Raw genomic sequence first — 20,205 nt, forward strand, 5'->3', positions numbered from 1 at the left:
TTTTTTTTTCTTCTCAAAATTAAAGTTGTATCTTGTGCCATGATGTTTGATTTTAATCAAAAGTTCTTAATTTCTTTCTTTTCTTTCAGATGACTGGTGCCATGTAGTAGCGAAGAACTGGACTGTCTCAGAAAAGAAAAGGAAAAGTACAGGGTCGTGTACATCACCAACGGATGTGAATGCAATGGTAATGTAGAGTCTAGGTCTAATTAAGATGTTAAAGTCTCTGATAATAAACAAGTTTGATTGTCGTAGACTCTTTCCCAAATGCAATTAGTAATATTCAGCTTTTTCAAAGCAATGCCTTGTTTACAAGGACATGCAGATTTATTCATGTGAATAATAATTTAAATTCTACATGAGACTTACTAAGTGCTAGACATAAGATCTTGCATCATTAAAATATGTAAAAGGCGAGACAATTTGAATATGCATCAAAAACAGCAGTATTTTTTTGACATTCTTTGATCCTGTATACCGTTTTGTTTTATGTTTAATATAAATAGAGCAAAATAATTTCAACTACAGTTTAGTTGGCTGATTTCTTTTTCTCAAAATGAAAGTTGTATCTTGTATCATGATGTTTGATTTTAATTGAAAGTTCTTAATTTCTGTCTTTTCTTTCAGATGACTGATGCCATGCAGTAGCGAAGAGCTGGACTGTTTCAGAGAAGAAGAAAAAAGTACAGCATCGTGCTGATCATCAAGGAATGTGAATACAATGGCTTAGGAAAGAAGACAATCTACAGATAGGATAGAAGGGAGAAATTGGGATGAAGGGCGACAACATAAGGACGGTATATCTACAGTGAAATGTGATTGTAAAGTGGAAACATGAAAGGAGATCCTAAGATTGAAGGTGAAAACAAGGCATTCCATTCTGTGATGTCGTAATTACAATTTTGCTACACTTTAATAACACTACAGAGAGACATTTATATCAAGGAAAGCTTCATGTGGATATGGAATGTTAGATTTTTTTAAGTGTTCATTGGTATGTATTTCATGATAATAAATCTTGAAGGTTTTGTTTCGTAATCATAACCTTGTGATAAATCTTGATAGATTTCTAAGTGCACATTGGCAATATTTAGATGATGCTGTAATCAGATTAAGTTCTATTCTCCTTTATTCTTTTATTTATTATTTTGTTGTCTTCAACCCACTTTGAATGTGTCACGTATGATTCTTATAAACATGGGAACATGCACTCCATGTAAATGATAGGACTTATAACAAATTGACATAATTATTCAACCATCACTAGACAGTTCTGTTATAAGATGTTCTTTATCTAACTAAAATTGTAAATTATGATACGTGTATGTTCCCATGCAAACTCACAACAAAATACAGAAATTTGATTTCTTTTAACAATAATTCATTATGTCTCTAAATTTACAATTAAAGAAAGTGATTGCAATAAGGATGTCAAACATCGTATATTAAAATAATAGATTATTCATTTGTCTCCATCCGTAGTAACGCACGCAACTGCAGTGTGCAGTTTGTAGGCTGCTGTGAAAAAAAAAAAAATCACAGGCAGCCCAAGCAGGATTCGAACCCACGACCTCTGGATTACTAGACCAGCATCATAACCACTAGACCACCGGAGTGCCCTGGCGCTACCTTTACACATGAATAATTAAGTATAGAAGGGCTTGGGGGCGCTTCGAAGTTTACTGCTCTTATTAAATATGTACATGTCATTTGCAACTCAACTAAAGATGATTAAACACACTGAAATTCTTACTTTAAATGATATTCATAATCTGTTTTTTTTTTTTTTAATAGCTTGGGATGTACCCTTTATACACTGTATCGGTCTACATTTCGCCTACAATATGGAATTCTTTACTTCGAGACGTTTGTTTTTAACAAACAAAAAATTAAGAGTCCTTTAAAGGTGCTGTAAAACAGTGGTGTTTGTTTGTTTGTTTGTTTTTTGGTGGGGGGGGGGGGGGGGGAGGGGAGTCAAATTAGCCTTGGCCCCTCTCCGCCGTCTTTTTTTTTTCCTTTAGCTGCATATTTTTTAGTCATCACATGAAAATTCGTCTGCATCCACCCCGTAGTTTTGCTGATGACCTTTCTTTTTAATTATTTTAGCCACACACAATTTTGGCTGAATTTCCCCAACCCTCTTGTGAATTTGCTAGTACATGTACTAAAACACATTCTCAGAATGTGTTTATAGTACTGGTGGATTAAGGATTCACAGGGAGGGGGGAGGTCGGCCAAAATTTCTCTTTTCTCATATGTAACAAGCCTTCGGGGCGAAAGGCTGATATTATGGGCTTTCTACACACATTTTTAGATGCTAATTATTGGTTAACATGAGCATGATCATTTATGTTGTGATTAATTTGTTTCCTTATATATGTATGACTTCTATTAGAGACTTAATTGGCTTGGCACTCCTTACATCGACCTATTTTAGACACCCATTTCCCTCTCTCTCTCGTGCTTTTTCTCTACTGTCCTGTGAATAGTGTAATATACATGTACATGCAGTACCTCTTCTCTTTTGTATGATATACATCAAGTTTTTATCTGAGCATATGGGTGTTGCAGCACTCTCAAGCTTCATGCATATGCAGCAACATCTTTGTGTGGTCATATACATACATGTAGTTATGCTTGATATATTAATTTGAGAATGTTATTCTTTCTCTTGTATATGTTCCGTCCGCACTCTATAGATGTAAATGTACGATGTAAGATTTGGTGTGCATGTTCGAACTGTGTTCCTCTTTTTGTGAACACACAAGAACTGATATAATAATGAACTTGAATTACACATATTCTTGAATCTTGATTCCATCTCCATTTGCCATTAGATATGTATTGATTTATGGAGCTCTTCCACAATTGTTATCCTTCCCATTGTCATTACTCATCTCTGAATAATTCAAATTTGATATTCTATTGAGGACGTATGTTTCTTCGATTACATAATGTACCTCTTCAATATATTGCTGCAAAAGGCATAATAAAACATGACCATTATTATATATTTAAAATGAAGCTTGAAATTCTGATAGTGTCGATATTCATGTATTTTTAGGAGTTTATCAGTTTCGAAGAGTGCATGCAGGATGAATTATGTTTTTATATGATCAGGTGCAGCTATCATAGAATCTGTTGAGCAGGAAAGAGAAAGATGGAAAATGAGGAATTATGAGTGAATTCGCATGCGAGCCAAATGACAATAATGACACTGATAAAAATTGTGACAAAGTAAATGTCACAAATATGTGGAATAATAAGAAATAAAGAAATTAATATATTATTTCAGAGAAAGAAATAACAGAGTGCATGCATGAGTATGAAAGATGAGTAAATACAAGTAATTATTATTGACTGGCACGTCTTTTTCCCAAGATTTAGCGGTATCCTTCATCTTAGAACAAACATTCATCATTATTATGAAAGAAGTGAACTGAATTTGAATTAAAAATAATGTGAAAAAATGAAAAAGTAAGTTAATTAAGTAAAAAAAAAACAGTAAAAATTAAAAAATATGAAACACAGTATACCGAATACATGTATTACCAAATGATAGATGTCCAAATGCAAAAGTGTTAAATAATAATATATCCACAAAAAAGGGGGGGGGGGCAAAGAAATCTTTGGAACGATCAACCACAGCTATAATAACAATACATGCGTGTACTAAATGAAGATGAAAACAATGACAACACTCTTTTTAGAACAATTAAGAGAAACTGGCTTGTATTATCATCTTAATTATCACTAAATGTATTGTAATCATCACAACAATCATTACATGACAATTAATTTCAATTAATAAGGTTATTGTTGATAAGCATGTATAGCCCTAATAGTATTTGTATGTAAACACATACGAAAATGAAATAGCGACGGTTCGTAAATACACGCGTATTGCACGTTACCTATTGTACAGGCCCTACAGCGCGGGTCTCACGAACCGGCGTAATACAACTTACGTCGGTTCGTGAGACCCGCGCTTAAGTACATAACCTATGGTGCGCGCAAGAAACGATGGATTTACGAACCGACGCAGTGAGTTTGAAGACAGAAATATCGTAAATTTTTTGAATTCACACTAAAATTACACTATGGATAGGAAGAACAACTTCCACTCTCATCACCCTGTCAAAATTTTCACACACAAGACAGGAAAAGTCATTGAAAACGTTGTCTAAAACTTGTGAGATCTTTAAACGCGATTTTCTCAGAACTGCATTTTCGCTCAAAAACGAAATAGCGTCGGTTCGTGAAAACGCCGACGATTTATTCCAAGTTCATCGTGTCACTGCCGGCAACCAGGGACAGCCTGGCGGTAATGTCACTGTCCGGAAAGCAGCAGATGACATGTTCGAGTGCCGTGGTTCCTTTTTCCCGAAATGTTTGTTAAATTACAGATCAGCAGTTGCGATCCAACAAATTTCATTTGCAGAGGGAGACAAATTGATGAAAATTCACACCTTGTCATTCATGTTGTTGATATAAACAAGGAGTGAGTAGGTGCTCTAAAATTGTCAGCCCCTAAAAGTTATGAAATGACCATGCATCAGATGGCTCATTGTCCATAGTCATGATTGATATTTCGATGCGTTCAGAAGGATCCGGATTTACGCCTGACAATGTCTGATAAAGGGCATGAAAATTATGTTTAAACCTGCAATTAAAATAACGCCAAGGGTCTTTCAAAGCGATGACTTTCCTTTGTAATTTTAATTACCAAAACCTTGATGTCCCGAAAATCTGCCGTTGTTGTTAGCAACGATTCTCCCAGTCGCTCACCACTTATTCAGGGCTATGAATTATTAGGCGGCGGAGGAAGGCGAATTGTACATTAATGATAGATGGCGTAAATAATTTCCAGATGAAAGTCGTCTATCTTCTGTCAATGGCGTCCTTTGGTTTTGTCCTTGCCTGTATAAAGGGGTGAAAAATGAGCGAGGTTTGAGGATCTAAACTTTCGTTCAGAACGACGCATTCCCGATGTCATTAAACAGACATACGTGACATGGGCAATTCCGCAGTTAGAGGGACATGACCATAAAATTTCAATTTGGTTTTTTCCTTGATTTTTGTGTTTGACTTCAGAAAGAACACATTGATAATTCAGGAAAAACTATTTTTCAGGGTATCTTGATAGTTTTAGGTATTGAATTCACCAATTTTGAACAAGTAATCTTTCGGATTGAATTTCATCAGCAAAATCTCCATAATAGCAAAGAAGATAGCTAGTCAAGTTAAATGCCATTTTCTAGCCACAAATATTGAATTCACAGAGGCAATGCAGTGCTTTCATGGATAGATTAAGTAAAATCAACTTACATGTCTTCGAAATGCAAACATGTGTGCATTTCCCCAACCATTGGACAGTCATGTAACGTTACTAACCAAAAAGTAAAATTATTTACCTCCAGAGAGTATAAAGTGTCTATGAATGATAATATTTCAATTTTTCCTGCTGTGTCCAATGACTAACTGAAATATAAAAATAAGTATTATTAATCATTATAGAAGTTAGAAATAACAGCAGTCAAAATGTGTAACGTTACTAACCACGTAACGTTACTAACCACAGCCTGTGTGTATTGTAACGTTACTAACCATGAAATAAGTGAATAAGACTCCAATGGACAGGTCCTGGTCTGGCAAAATTTTGCCTGATGATAGAGTCAGATGTCAACTACGAGATTACGTGGTCATACAGTAAAAAGATATTGGCTTCTTTTTTTAGTAAATTAATTATGCAAATTTACATATGAAATCATATTTTCACCTATAACTCCATAAAAAAGACTGAAGGATTGCTAAATTTTTGTGTAAGAGTTCCTCAAGACACATCAAACAACTTTCTTGCAAAGAAAATAGCAAAATCAAAATCAGTTTCTTTTGTTTTTTATTGTTTTGTTAATTTCTTATGTATTTTAATGTTTTTTTAACCTTTTGTTTTCTATTGGTTTTTTTTTTTGCCAAAATGTGTTGCAGGCACTTTTCAAAGCTTATCTACATTACAGTTGATTGATTTCACTGGTCAAAGGTTGAAACAATCTAATTAATATCAAATTAACGAAAAAACACAATTTGCATTGGATTTGCACATGATATTATGAATTTGAGCTGTTTTCAGGTCGACATGCATTTATGCAAAACATTACATAACTGCAGAACGGTGTACCTGGACGTCGCAAATTTGGTCTCAAAATATGCGGGAGACTTCAATGAAAAAATTCATGAGACGATGCGGCAAAATCTTTGCGTGTTGCGGAATCGTGGCGGGAAATGTTGGGGGGGGGGGTCTACAGCATTTGCATCACTACAGAAGGCTCACAAGTTGCACATTGAGCGATTTTTTTTTTAACCACTTCCCATGGGAAGGGGCAATTGACGGAATCTGTAGGCCAGCAGAGCATTTTGTGTGGAAAGTAGTGTTAAAAACAATTGAGGCCATCGCTTCAAATTTTCTGTCCCAGTTTGAAATTATCATACAATGGTTTGTCGGGGTTAATTACGCTTCAGGTACAGCGAACAGACTTTTGTTTTCAGAACAGTGCAGAGATTAGACATTCAAACTGGTCTAAAAGAAAAAAAAATACATGTCTCTAGACTTGAATAAACATGAATTCAACTAATACACTGTATTATTTGAGTTAATGTTGTATGACTTAAACTACTTTCACAATAATATAAAACATTGCAATATGCTGGATTCCTATTGTGCAATGACTACGCACACCACAATTGGCCATACACTGTACATACTACATACCAGTACATTAGTTTTTGCTCTTTGATTTCTTTCCCCTTTATTAAAGGTACTCTTGATTTCAAGGAACACATTAACTGTTTTGCTCAATAAAACAGGCTGCTTTTGTGAATTACTGTGAGTCATGATAAACAGTGATTGGCGAAGTTATGAAACTGTGGATATCACTTGACCTAGCCTTTAAAAGTGGTACTTTTTTTTAAATTTGTAATTTATGCAAACTTTTTTTCTAGTCTTTTTAACATGTACAAGTACAATGGTACTATACTGCATGAGTTTGATGATTGAAATAAGAGTTTCATGTCTTATCTGATGTTTTTTAGCTTTAACTTTGCATTCTCATGGGGAAACATGTAATGATTTGAGTTAACACACAATTCTGTAATCACTGGACAAACCGTAACGTTACTAACCGTAACGTTACTAACCATGATTTTTGTACTTAATTTTCAAACAAAGTTATTATGAGAAGGGATATTTGGGGTAGACATTGCCCTAAAAGCTAGAAATGAAAAATAAGTGTTGATATATTTCAAGCTATACCAGTTTTAGCAAACTTTTTGTTCAAAGTTGCTCATCAATTTTTTATGTCCTTTTTTTGTAACGTTACTAACCGGCATTAAAAGCAGACCTTTCTTCTAAAATAATTCATGAAATGATTTCATTCTTTGCTCTGTTCTAGGTCTACACTAGAATGATCTCTTGTGACATTAATGAGACTTCACATCCACAGATAGAGAAATGAGTCTAATCTAAATCATGAGAATGTCCTTAAAATGTAACGTTACTAACCGCGGAATTGCCCCCATGCATACTTGGACTCGACAGCCGTACGCGTACATCAAAATACGAACGCGTCAGAGTGGCAGAATTCGGCTTGAATTAATCATTTCAAATCCACATATCAGTCCACTACTCCCAAAACGTCAAAGGAATACTGGCAATGAAATCTAGCTGAGAGGAATTCTACGAGATGAAATAAGAGCAGCTATATTTTGAAAATATCTTAATTATTCCAAATTCGTATCTGTTCCATTCTATTCATCATGGACATTAATGAACTCCAATTTTATGGAACTCTCTGTTGACACTTTTATAATTTACTCTAGTTCTCGATTCTTCAATCTATTGCATATGCAAGCCGGGTGTGCGATCTTTATCAAGTCAATGGAATTGGCATGATATATCAGCAATGCACGGTTAACTAACTGCCTAGTGCCACCTAGATCAGTAAATGTTGTAGATCTAGTATGTCTTAAACAAAGTTTATGGTATTATTTTGTAATACCAGATTGTTGTCAGGAACAGGCAGATGGTGACTGTGATACATGGTGCTTCCATTAATTCCAATATCCCCAGTACCTGATGTAAATGAAATAGCTCGGTTTCAGGGAATATAAAATGCAATTTCTTGTTTCGTGATCCCAAAACGGAAACATGGCTGCGCATTAAGGTAGAGTGATAAATCATGGTGAAGACATGTTTAGTGTCTCATGAAAAGAGAAATCTTCCGCAATTCGTAACAGCCTGATTTACCGGGTTTGTTTTTCAGCCGTTTCATTAAACAAAAGAAAAAAAACCTGACATTTATTGCTTCGTTCTGTAGCATTTTTTTTTTCATTCTCGTTTAAGCCAGACTCAAGGAACGGTCTTATTCAATCAGAAAATAATCAATATTCACAATGTCAGTCATTTATGATGTAGAGCTTCTTAAAGTAGAGCATCTTGTTCCTGTCGAATGTTTGCACTTGGTATGTACGCGTGCCGTTGTCACCAAAATAAACAGGTGTTTTATTTACCTGACCTAACCTGCTTCTTTTTTAATATCATCGATTCAAATTGAACTCCGAACCCAAAAAGTCTGTCATTCTTGCATGAGGCAGAAAAACACGTCCTTCAGAAAGATTATTACATGTTCACATGGAATCAAATAGTATATCGATTTTGAACAAACTTAAGTTTAAGTTTAAGTTTCCACAACTCATAAGCAAATCCAATAGCTGGTGAATGTGGATTTTCAATCTGCGCATGAGAGTGCCGGTACGCAGAATACCATACATTTTGAAACTGACCTTTAGGCAAAGCAAGAGGTGTGAGGAAATTTCAATTTTAATTTCAATTTCGATTTATTTTCATATTTCTCGATGAAAAAATTCATCAAATATAACAAAATTAAATGAAGTACATGATATCAAGCTGGAGACATACATAAAATATTGCAAATATATAAAACATATAGTGGTCAATCTATGAAGTTTTGAATCTGTGAATGGATGCTAAAGAAATATGAAGAAACCTACTTAAAAGCGAGCTTGTTGGGCGTAGGTCCCAGTTAAAATCGAGTTAAAGATTAAGATGGGGAGCACGGGTACAATAATGACTGAAACATAGAGAAAAAAAAAGTACAATTATACAGCCATATAGCAAATTCTTCTCTAATGCAGATTTGGGGTCGGATATGATTCTAACTCCGTGATTTCACTACATGCGAACATTCACATCAGGGGCCTGTTGCATAAAACTTACCGTTGAATTTCAATGGTAACTACCGTCAAAATTAGGCGTAACAGCCAATCAGCATCAAGGATTATAAGATTTACCGCTAACTTGAAGACTAACCGCTAGAAAGGAGCGGTAAGTCCAGCGGTAAGGGTTTTATGCAACAGGGCCCAGAGCAACATATCATTGATATGCGTGGATTCGCGCGAAACAAATTTCCTTGATGACTTGGTGGAGACACGTATTTTTAGTTTAGCAGTAAAGTAGAATCAGTGCTGTCTCACGTACAAGAAGATGGACGTGAATGAATAAAAAGTGACGTCACACACATACGGTGCAGCTATCGGTATTTTTTGGTGGCAGTACGATCACAAATGTTTACAAGTCTGTCCGTTTTCACTTGTGATTTTTCAGCCAGCTGTCGCATGAATGCAATTGCCTTGTTTCAAGATATTAACGTACTCATTATTCAAGTTTAAAAGACAAAAAAAAAAACAAACAACTCAGTCATAAAAATATGCACTGCGAATGACAACATTCAATGTATACAACGTCTGCACCTCTCCGACCATCTCTCGCGCGCTTTATCTCTCTCCCTTTCCGCTCTTCTCTGCTCGATTTTCATCCCTTTTCTCTCTCATCACCTTTTCCATCTCTCGTTCTTCAACTCTAGGCCAGCCAATACCGGTAATCCTGGAGCTGTTCGGCGAGTTCTTCTTCACCTTCTGCCAGAGGTCGGGCTACGATGAGATGCTCCGCGTCCTCGGTGGCAACCTCAAGAGTTTTCTGGAGAACCTCGATGCGCTCCATTCGTACCTCAGCTTCTCCTACAAGAAGATGGAAGCGCCCTCATTTAGATGCGAGAGAAGAGCCTCAGACGACGCACTTATTCTCCACTATTATTCACACAGGAAGGGGCTACATCCGATTGTTGTTGGTACGATTTATTTTTCTTTTTCCCCCCTCCTTTTCAGACATATTCGACGTACAAAGTGCTCGTGGCACCTTGCCAGAAAATCATGTTTTCCCACGGTTATACTTGTCCGATTTAAATATACTGGGTATTAGATAGGAGATGGAAATTGTCGTGAAAAATACATTGGGATATTGAGGTTGATAATGGCAGACAGTGTCAATTTTATTAGCGTGATCGTTAAACATGTAACTGATGATTTGACTGATGTGAGTAATATAAAACACAATGATATCTATAATCAGTATCAACAACACCGTCATCATCTTAACATTACTTTCAATATTGTAATATTTTGTCAGAGGTGGCATAGGGTATTGGACAAAGAGTATATGGAACGTGTAGAGTTAACAGAAAACGTGTAACATAGGTATAAGACTCAGGAATTTAAATCGTGAATACAAAATGAATATGTATGTTCCTCCTGTTCTTATGCCATGAATGCAAGCATGTGGCAATTTTCAAAATAACTGAGCTTATGACATCAGCTTTATGAAAGTGGATATGAGCCTCAGAAATCCCTGCGGTTAAAGTATATTTTAAAAAGTGTAATCCATGTATTGTCCCTCTGCTCTGTATTATCTGCCTTTAGCACGCGTTCTTACAATACCTGCAATGTACGTCCATTTGCGAACAATGATGTCTAAACGAATCACTAAATGAAAAAAAAAAACAACAACAACAATACTAATGTGCATGACTCATTCCAGTTTGCTCTGTACACAGCTGTTAAATATGCACATGTTCGCTGCGCCTTTTATTTCTTCTTTTGATTTGTTGCTGGAATTGATTATTTCCCTCAGTACGTGACTAAATGTCGTCCTTGACGATTTGCGCGAAATCAAACACTATCGATTAAGACGCCCGTAGATGGATGAGCTAAGAAACGGCTCGAGTGTCTATAGAGAATGCCCATTACTGATTTTTTTCATTTCTGCACGCCTCCGTTTTGAAACGGCGGTGAATCCATCTTAGAGTGTTTCATGATCAATTATCTAAGTCCTTCATTGCCACAGCGATGATGGGGGAATCGATCATAGACATCACGTTCATGAAGTTTAAGACAAAATAATGAGATTATTCCAAACACTAAGGTTAAAAAAAAATGTTGCAACGTAATTTATGAAGAATTTCATCGCAATACGAGTTAACTCCGTTTAAACCTGCTGAACAGTAATGAAAACAATTACAAATATAAAATAGTTTTAATCATAATTTTGAGAATATTCCTTTTTATTTAATGAATGAGATATAAGTGGAAAGGTGTTCTTTTGCTCTATCTGGGAGTGGGCTTTACAATGGAGCCTAACCCGTTTTGTAATGAAACTCTTTTGATCCTAAATGGAACATCGAAAAATGTTATACCCTTGAAATTCACATCCATAAAAATACTGTCTGTTATCATTTAGAATTAGAAGGAAGCTGAAGCCCACGTGCAGTTCTCGAAAAAAAAAATCATAGTTACACTACCAAAACAAAACAAAAAAGATAATGATAACATTAAATAGTTGAAGAAAGAAAGAGGTTTTCAAGCAGGTTGATGATTTATAGCCAAGCACCGTTGTACATGACCAGGGTACCGTTTTCGTACAAGATGATGGTAAAAAAAAGAAGAAGAAGAAGATAACATTAAAGTTATAGAAAGCTAGAACTTTTACGTAACATGGTAATTACCCAGTGCGCTCAGATCCTACTCGTTTTCCATACCCCAGGTACCTTAAATGCAAAAATAAAAAGGTAGTGACATAACAAGCTGTGGAAAGCTAAAATTTGTTAGATATTGTATTCATAAGATATTGGTAATTCTCAAAGCGCTCTCATTCTATTCGTTTTGCGAGACTCAGACACCGCAGATGGAAGAGAACAAAGTTGTGTTATAACATTATAATTATACTTGTAGATATACTGTTTTATGTTATATAGGACGGTGATTACCCAAAGCGCTTATATCTCATTATATATATATATATATATATTTTTTTTTTTTTTTTTTTTTAAACGACCCAGGCATCGTTCGGGCCGTTGCTAGGGAGTTCTTCCACAGCGAGGTGAGAATGGATGTTCTAGAGGAGACGCACGAGGAGGAGCGGAACGGAAAGAAGGAACACGTGACTTTTGCCATCTTCCAGAAGAAGATGAGGAAACTCGACTCATCGCCGGCCAGGACGCCGACCAAATCGGAGATGCCAACGGTCCAGATAACCAAGGAGGTAGGGGTGCAAGAAGGAGGAGCAGGAGGGAAAAGGGAGAGAATTGATTTTTTTTTTGTCTCCCATCCAACCCAAATTTTGGCGTAGGAGCATGAGAAAGATCTTTAGAAGTGCATTAACATCATCATAATAATTATGCTTGTATTTTTCTTTTGATAGTACGAAGCTATAACCCCGTAGAAAGCATGATTTTAAGTAGGACCACATTTTCAATATTTCTTGACATCTCGCTTGTACTTTTGTGTCCCTATGTAAATTCTTACAAATTATAATAATTATTAGTTATTGATTTTTTTTTTTCGTATTCCCTCACTCAGATTATATTGGTTTTCCATAGAGTGTTTTTTTTCTTGCGTTCACCACAGTTCATCCCACTTTAACGATAGTGAATTTATGACAACTTTCTCTATGTTCTTTTGATGAAGGTTACTTTACGCAATGTGTATTGTATATTCAATTCAATTCAATTCATTCATAGTTTATTTCTATAGTAGACATAGGAATGAATATTTTTTCCCTGCATATCAAGTCCAACAATGGGTATGTCCACTTTTATTTTGCCTTGAAATAACATTTTTATGAAGCTAGTCTTCTCATCACGACGTTCACAATTTTCTAGTTTCGTGAGTGCACAAAAGCTTACAAGTTATTACTCTACAAACAATGTAATTTTTCAAATACCGAAAATTGCTTGATCTCGTTATTAGGACTCACTCTTTTCTGTCGTAAAGATTGTTGAATGTCTTTTCCCCCCTTCGGGCTACATGGGCACAATTTTTCATGTTTAAATTGTGTTATCACCTTTCAAAACAAGTCACCATGCAGACAGTTCCGTCTTTATTATTATTTTTCCCTTATTCTTTCACCCACTTTGACAATCTCTTCTGTTATTTTACTGTTAGTTACCACAAGAAGAATGCGCTTTGAAGCCCCCCCCCCCCCCAGCTCAAAACAATTGCAGGCCAATGTGCACGTTACATAAATTATTCAATGGAGTATGCTTTTAGTCTTGTTACTAGTGGGCCTTTGTACGCAAATGAATAAGATTCCAGCATACGCAGTACCGTGATTGCAGAATGGCTAGTTGAATTTTATACCGTAGTATCATACAGGCTAAGCTTCTACATTTTCAATCAATGCGCCTTTAATGACGAAATCTCTGAATTAATGGCAAAATGAACTTGCATGATCTATATTGTTCTACACAATGTATTTTCTTTCGCTTTTGTATCGCGCATAGTGTAGTGTCTCTTTCAGTACTCAATGCATGCTATCATATCCTCGGAATAATATTCCTCCCTGTTTATTTTTTTTTTTTGTATATTTGTTTTCTTCTTCTTTCTGCATTTGTCAACGAATATTTTGCAACGTTCATATAATTATCTCCATCTCATGCACTCTAGTGGACGGTCCACGGCTTGTTAATTAATCCTGTTATCAAAGTTTGGTTCTACTTATTTCATAATTTTACTTTATATCTTGGAAAACATAGTAGAACGAGAAATAAGATATTTGGTCCTATTGTCTATGACATCTGCACCATGAAAATTGGTGCTGATAACAAGATATTATAAAACAACAAAAAATGCAAACAATCCCAAGCGGCAAAACAATGCCAACAAAATCATACATTGCACAGTTGCTATTAGAAACATTGGCTTTCTCTGTAATCTGATTGGTCAATTGTCTTGCATTGATTTTTACTGGTCCATACTGAACCATATACACCCGGTAAAATCAGAACGCATGGCTCAAGCCTTGTATAGTGTCGTAGCTGAACCGGACACATGATAGGCAAACGGATATATTTCATGAATTTGCACGCCCGTTTTATAGCACAAATGATGCACACGATTATTTCGTGGATCGATGAGAACTGGATGCCCTCGTTTAACTTTGGCACAGTCTAAAACCCACTCAGCGATCCACTCTGTCCTGTGCATCATTTGTATTATTGTTTTTCGACAAGTTAACACGTTTGTGGACCTGACACAGTGTGCCCGCTCAAGGTCATGCACGCAGTACGTAACATTACTCATCATTTAATTGGTTGGATCTGTACCATTACATGAATTCACTTCTACCCTTCTCGCTAGAACATGGATGGTGATAACCTATCCGTGACGTCATCAGCATGGGTGCCTTACAAATGGGTGAGTTACGTCATCACCTCTCACACCACGTGACAGGGTGCGACGAATAAGCGGAGATACAGGGTTGCACAGAGTTGCACGTTTCCACGACATAAGATCACCTTCGCGACCTATATACATTCCTCCACAACCAGTTACAATAGGCCTGCTTGAATTTGTTAAAGTATGCTCTGCTATGATGAAATAGATCTAAAGAAGTAGAGAGTTTGAGGAGAATTACACTAGCAGATCAAACAGGAAAATGTCTGACGAAGATATATAGGGATGACGTCGAGTTTATAAAAGCTATGGAAATATCCAGTGATGCTTTTACACAGGGATGAAAGATTTTATTCAGACATCACCGGAAATAGCTGAAATTCTATAATGAACAATTGCTGATTGCATACGTATTTAATGTGATAGGGCCTTTTAGAGAGCTTCCGAATTGCTATTATTCATATCTTCTTGAAATGATTATCATCATTTAATATTATTACCATCATAATCAAGAGGTCAAACTCGCAAGTGCTTTAATCTACAGCATTCTCGAATACCAAGATGCATAGGTAAAGCTCCCCCTCCAAAAAAAAAAAAAAAGCATTGTAGCAATGATTGAAACGATAAAACCATAGGAACACTAGCAAACAACCTTCAAATTTCTTTTCAAGTTGCATTAAATTACAAAAAGTCTTACAACATAGGCCTATTAATTATTTTAAGGCTTAGACCAAAACTTTACTTTTTTATCGTTCTAATTATTTTCTTTAACGCGGTAACGTTGATAGTAACAATTTTCATGAACGACTTCAGCCCCCACTACGTATCTTGGTAGATAATAGGAAACGGGGAAACGTTTTAGGGGATGTTACTGGCGCTTTAAATGACAGAATGTATAATCGGACCATTTGCAGTCTGATACGTCACATCCAAGCAACCACGATCATTCATAGAGCATTTTACCCGCCTCTACATTCCACCAACATTATATACCCATTTATACGCCTTTAATCATGACTTGCCTCTCGTCATTACATGAGACTTTACTTTGTCCACAAGTTATTGATCATCCATTTTTGCCGCGATATGTGTAATCATTCTTCACTGCCCGTAATGACGGGGTTCCTCGTCAATTTAGCAGACTCAGATTTCCCCAGGGGTAGTAACGATTACCCGAGCAATTAATCACTCTATAACCCATCCGCGTTTCATTTTGGTGGGAAAAGGGTTGGGGCCAAGATCGAACCCAGTACCGCCTCTACGATGCCGCAAATCAATCTCTTGGACACTTAACTACATCTTTCTCTATTCAAATTTGTGAATTCTTGCCTTCAGTTGTTTCTATTGCAACTGAGTAACATCGATGAAGGGCAATGATATGTCAATATTTCTCTACGCGAGGTGACAAATTTAGATCTTGCTCATTTTTGTCGGAAATTTTTGTTTGAAATCACAGACGTGGAGATAAAACAAAAGCTGCGCAGTTGCTCAGGATTCTCGTGTAGACAGATAACTTTTAATTTCATCTTTCGTCTTCTTTTCTTGAAGCATCGTTCGAATTGAATATTTTCATGGCGTGTCGCTAAGCGCTAGTGCTGGGCAGAATAGTTTGACGTTATGTCACAACTATCAGTTCTAGGATGATTATATATAGTATATACTATATATATTATAGAATAGTATATACTATATATATTATAGTATAGTATATACTATATATATTATAGTATATTATAGTATATACTAACCATAACCACTGTTTCTGCTAAAGCCAAAGTAGAAGATATATTTCAAAAGCATTTGTTAGACGCGTTATTGATAGAAAGCGAATTAGATGTAGAATTTAGGCTCCAACATAGCCGCCGTTCTTCGGAAGGCGCATAGATAGCGAAAGAGAGCATTAACAAAATGTCATTAACCCTTTCAACTTCATAGTAGTTGCTTGTAATAGAAACCACAGTTCGAAGACTGAAAATAATAGGCTCTAGAAGTACTATGAGTAGATTAACGGATATCATAGTCACTGATGTAACATTTTCTTCTTTAGTTTTTTTTTATTTGATTGTTTTTCTTTATTTTTGATGAATAATCGAAGCATGGATTTTGCGGTGCATGTAATCGGGCATGTTTACCCAATTGTTAACCGAAGCATTTAATTTTGACATTTTAAAATTTGACATGAGCTCCCCTCCCCGACTAGGAAACATCAAAAGGTGCATGCAGAATAAAGATAAGTTTCATTTTACTTTCCTGAGTATTAGCTACGAGATACAATGTCCTTTTTCTTCGATGTTGACGACGTTTTTCAGGCAGGTCCAAAATAATAGCGTAAGTATCGATCGTGATCATCATGGAACGTGAATGATGTTGATGTAGCCACTGCCTGGTGTTAAAAAAGAAAGTATTAGTCAGAAACAAAAAGAATGCCAAACAGAGCTATGTCAACAACTTACTCTCCTTTCGTTTCTGATCGTATTCTGACGTCAGCCTTAAATATGAGACTTGAAGTATTTTGGGGAAAACATCCCATAAAAGACAAAAACATCAACTTAAAATTTTGGGCAAAGAAGGGATTCTCGCCAATCATCTTCATTAAAAATCGATAAATCATCCAAAAGTAACAAGGGTAGATCCAGGGCATTAGCCGCAGGGTCGACGTGCAATATACCCATAACCATTCCTTGGGCATATCTAGTATGTTTTTACATTCTCACATGCGTCAATGTAACGACCGTTCACACATTTACGTAAATGTCATTTCACGTAAACGTCATTTTACGCACATCTGCCATCAGGTGTAGGAAACAAAATAATTCATATATCCCGTATATTATAATGACCTACTGGATTTAAATGGCAACAGCTCTATTTTACACGATCATTCGAATGAAAGGAATAGTATCGTCACTTCATGTTATGTCTTTTTTGTTCTTTTCCCCTTTCTACTATCGGCTTCATCTGATTGATAATTCCTGCCACCAAAGGACGAAGATCATGTGAGTATTTTGTTTCTGTCCTTGTCGATTTTTTTTTTCGGGGGGGGGGGGTAGTTTACTTCATAATATACAGTATAGATATACAGTATAGAAAAAATGATGCTTAGGGGTTTAATGCGCTTATGCATTTTTAAAGATGGGCCATCCCTTTTGCATTCCTTCCCAAATAGCACAGAACATGATATGTTCCACCAGAATGACAAGACTATGGTAAAGCTATAACATTTCTGTGATATTTGAGGGTTGTTAGCCGTTAAAATTCAAATAATGCACCAAATGCTCACCGTAACGTATTCTGTGTACGAAGCACAGCTGCACATACTAATCCTCCTGTGGTTGTAATATGATACTTATACTTCGACCAAAAGATATGCATGTTAAAGCTGTCAGAAAGGAAGAATTCACTAGCTTCTTTTGATGTGTTATCTATGGCAAATAACAACACACCACTTACATGAACTACATAAGTGCATCACACAGGTCTGTAAAACTAGACTAGTAGTTTAGATTTGTAATTTTTTCGTAGTACGAAATAATTATTTGAATCTTAAAGGTCAATATAACTCAACAAAATGATAAAGACCATCTCGAGTTCAAAATTCACAGGAGGTTTCCAAATAGTGTTTTCTTCAATACCTAAGTGTTCTAACCAAATTTTCAAAAATTTGCATGCAAAAGGAATGACCTATCTTTAATGACTACGATAATCCGTACCCTACCTTCCATGACGTATCGATAGTTGTAATGCATCGATAGATAAAATACAGATGTACCCTCAATCCTTCATATTTTTCTTCTCGTAGCATGTAACAAGACAGATGGAAGTTCAAACCGAAAACAACCAAAGACCCTCTACCCTCAACGTCAATTCGCTGGTGTCCCTGGCGAACGTGTACGGGAACTTCTCGCCATCCTACCCGGAGAAACTCTGGCTGGACCAGCGTATGTTTTGCGAGTATTTTCCCTACCACCTCGTGTTTGATTCAAAACTTCGTCTCCTCCAGTCGGGTGTGCACATACAGAGGGCGCTGCCGAAACTCAGAACTATGGAGGACACAACCGTGGACATTTTGTTCAATATGCTCCACCCCCAGATCGAGTGGAGTGTGCTGAGTATACGTAAGTTCATCAACATGCAGTTTGTGCTGGAGACAAAGCGAGAGATGATCATACCAGGGTGGGGTACGGATCAGCCCATGTTGCAGCTTAGAGGTAAGTCAGGTTGTTGATACACGTGCGTATCCAATCAACACGTGCGTTTAATCACCACGTACGGTCCACTTTGTATGCCGGAAGACGTAATACGTTCTTCTTTATATATGCTTGGATTATCTTGACAGCCACGGGTACAAGTTTAGTAACATGATGTTATATGGAATGAAATAGCTTTTAAAATTTTCACTAACAGGAATGGAAGTAGGCCTACTTCAGAAGTTACACTGGGAATTTCTTTGTAGTTTCAAGAAGCCGTTTATTGAAGTTTCAAGTGATTTTAAAACCCGTTGAGGACGAGTCCCGAGTACACTCGGGCAGGTGTCTATGGAAAATGCGTGTTATAGCGAAATCAATCCGTCCTCAACGGGTTAAATTCTGTTTTTCCTATTACATTTGCCTTTTGAGGAAAAAAAGTGTCTGGGATTCGTCTATGGGTGTGACAGTAGAGTGGAAAATAATAATCGATGGATCCATATAATTACAGACTTACAAAGACTCTCACATCAGACATTTGATACATACAACAATCCCAACCAACACCTTTCTAAGTTCTCTCGATTATGGCTTCCAGGCTAGTCTATCGTTCGAGGAGAAATTCTTACTCTCTGAGTAGCACCTGTTTTCGAGTTTGAGAGAAAAAAGGGTAAAAAAGCAGCTGATTCTCTCGTTTCATCCTAGTCAGACGTGACCTTCTCGGCTCCAGAATTCTATTCCCCTATGGCGAATCCGAAAGAACGTAGCATATCGAATGAATACCAATGAAGGTATAGACATACTATGCACACTCTGATGTCAAAATCCTTGGCAGGTCAAATGATTTGGATGGAGTCCATCGACGCCATGCTCTTCGCCTGCTCGCCCCGGGTGGCTAGCCTCAAGGAGCTGGAGGAGCGAAACCTGCATCTCTCCGATATCCCCCTCCACGACATCACACGCGACCTCATCCTCTTCAACCACCAGCGCTTGGCCGAGATCGAACTCGGCAAGCAACTGGAGCAGAAGAAGGTAAGGGGGAGAGCTTGTAGTAGAGAATACTAAAGTAGCAGTCTCAAACCTTCCTTATGCAACCTGTAAAATCAGAAGCATTCGTAGCATTAAACTTTCGCGAATTGGAGCCGACGGCCTTTTTTCGCGGCATGAAACTTTAGCGAATGGCGACTGGCATTCAGTGTATGTGTACTGGCAAAACCTTTCGCGAGCATTACTTTCGTAAATCATTACTCTTCGCGAAATTCGCGATAGATTCGTGAATGTGAATACTGTGTAGCATGTTCTGAAGGTCGTTGAAACAGGCATTGCAGATACAAGATATTATTATTATCATGACTTAAAGAACATTGTTATACAGCAAGTATTAGGTATCATTCGAAAGATTACATATTGCTGTATCTGATGATGAACTTACCGTAAGATA

General features: G+C 36.7%; 1 protein-coding gene across 1 annotated transcript in view; it reads left to right on the forward strand.

Annotated features, from left to right (window-relative positions):
• Nucleotides 1-20,205, forward strand: part of LOC139723735 (guanylate cyclase soluble subunit beta-2-like) — a 62,706-nt gene that overhangs the window by 27,205 nt on the left and 15,296 nt on the right. The window contains exons 4-9 of the mRNA XM_071634950.1: nucleotides 9,939-10,202; nucleotides 12,246-12,448; nucleotides 14,545-14,601; nucleotides 17,565-17,576; nucleotides 18,380-18,788; nucleotides 19,600-19,796. Coding sequence (XP_071491051.1) covers nucleotides 9,939-10,202; nucleotides 12,246-12,448; nucleotides 14,545-14,601; nucleotides 17,565-17,576; nucleotides 18,380-18,788; nucleotides 19,600-19,796 — 1,142 coding nt within the window. The remainder of the gene's footprint in view (nucleotides 1-9,938; nucleotides 10,203-12,245; nucleotides 12,449-14,544; nucleotides 14,602-17,564; nucleotides 17,577-18,379; nucleotides 18,789-19,599; nucleotides 19,797-20,205) is intronic.

Source organism: Diadema antillarum, unplaced genomic scaffold, assembly GCF_040938485.1.
Source record: "Diadema antillarum isolate AM-2024a unplaced genomic scaffold, OU_Dant_1.0 scf00000198, whole genome shotgun sequence".
In the NCBI taxonomy this organism is placed as follows: Eukaryota; Metazoa; Echinodermata; class Echinoidea; order Diadematoida; family Diadematidae; genus Diadema; species Diadema antillarum.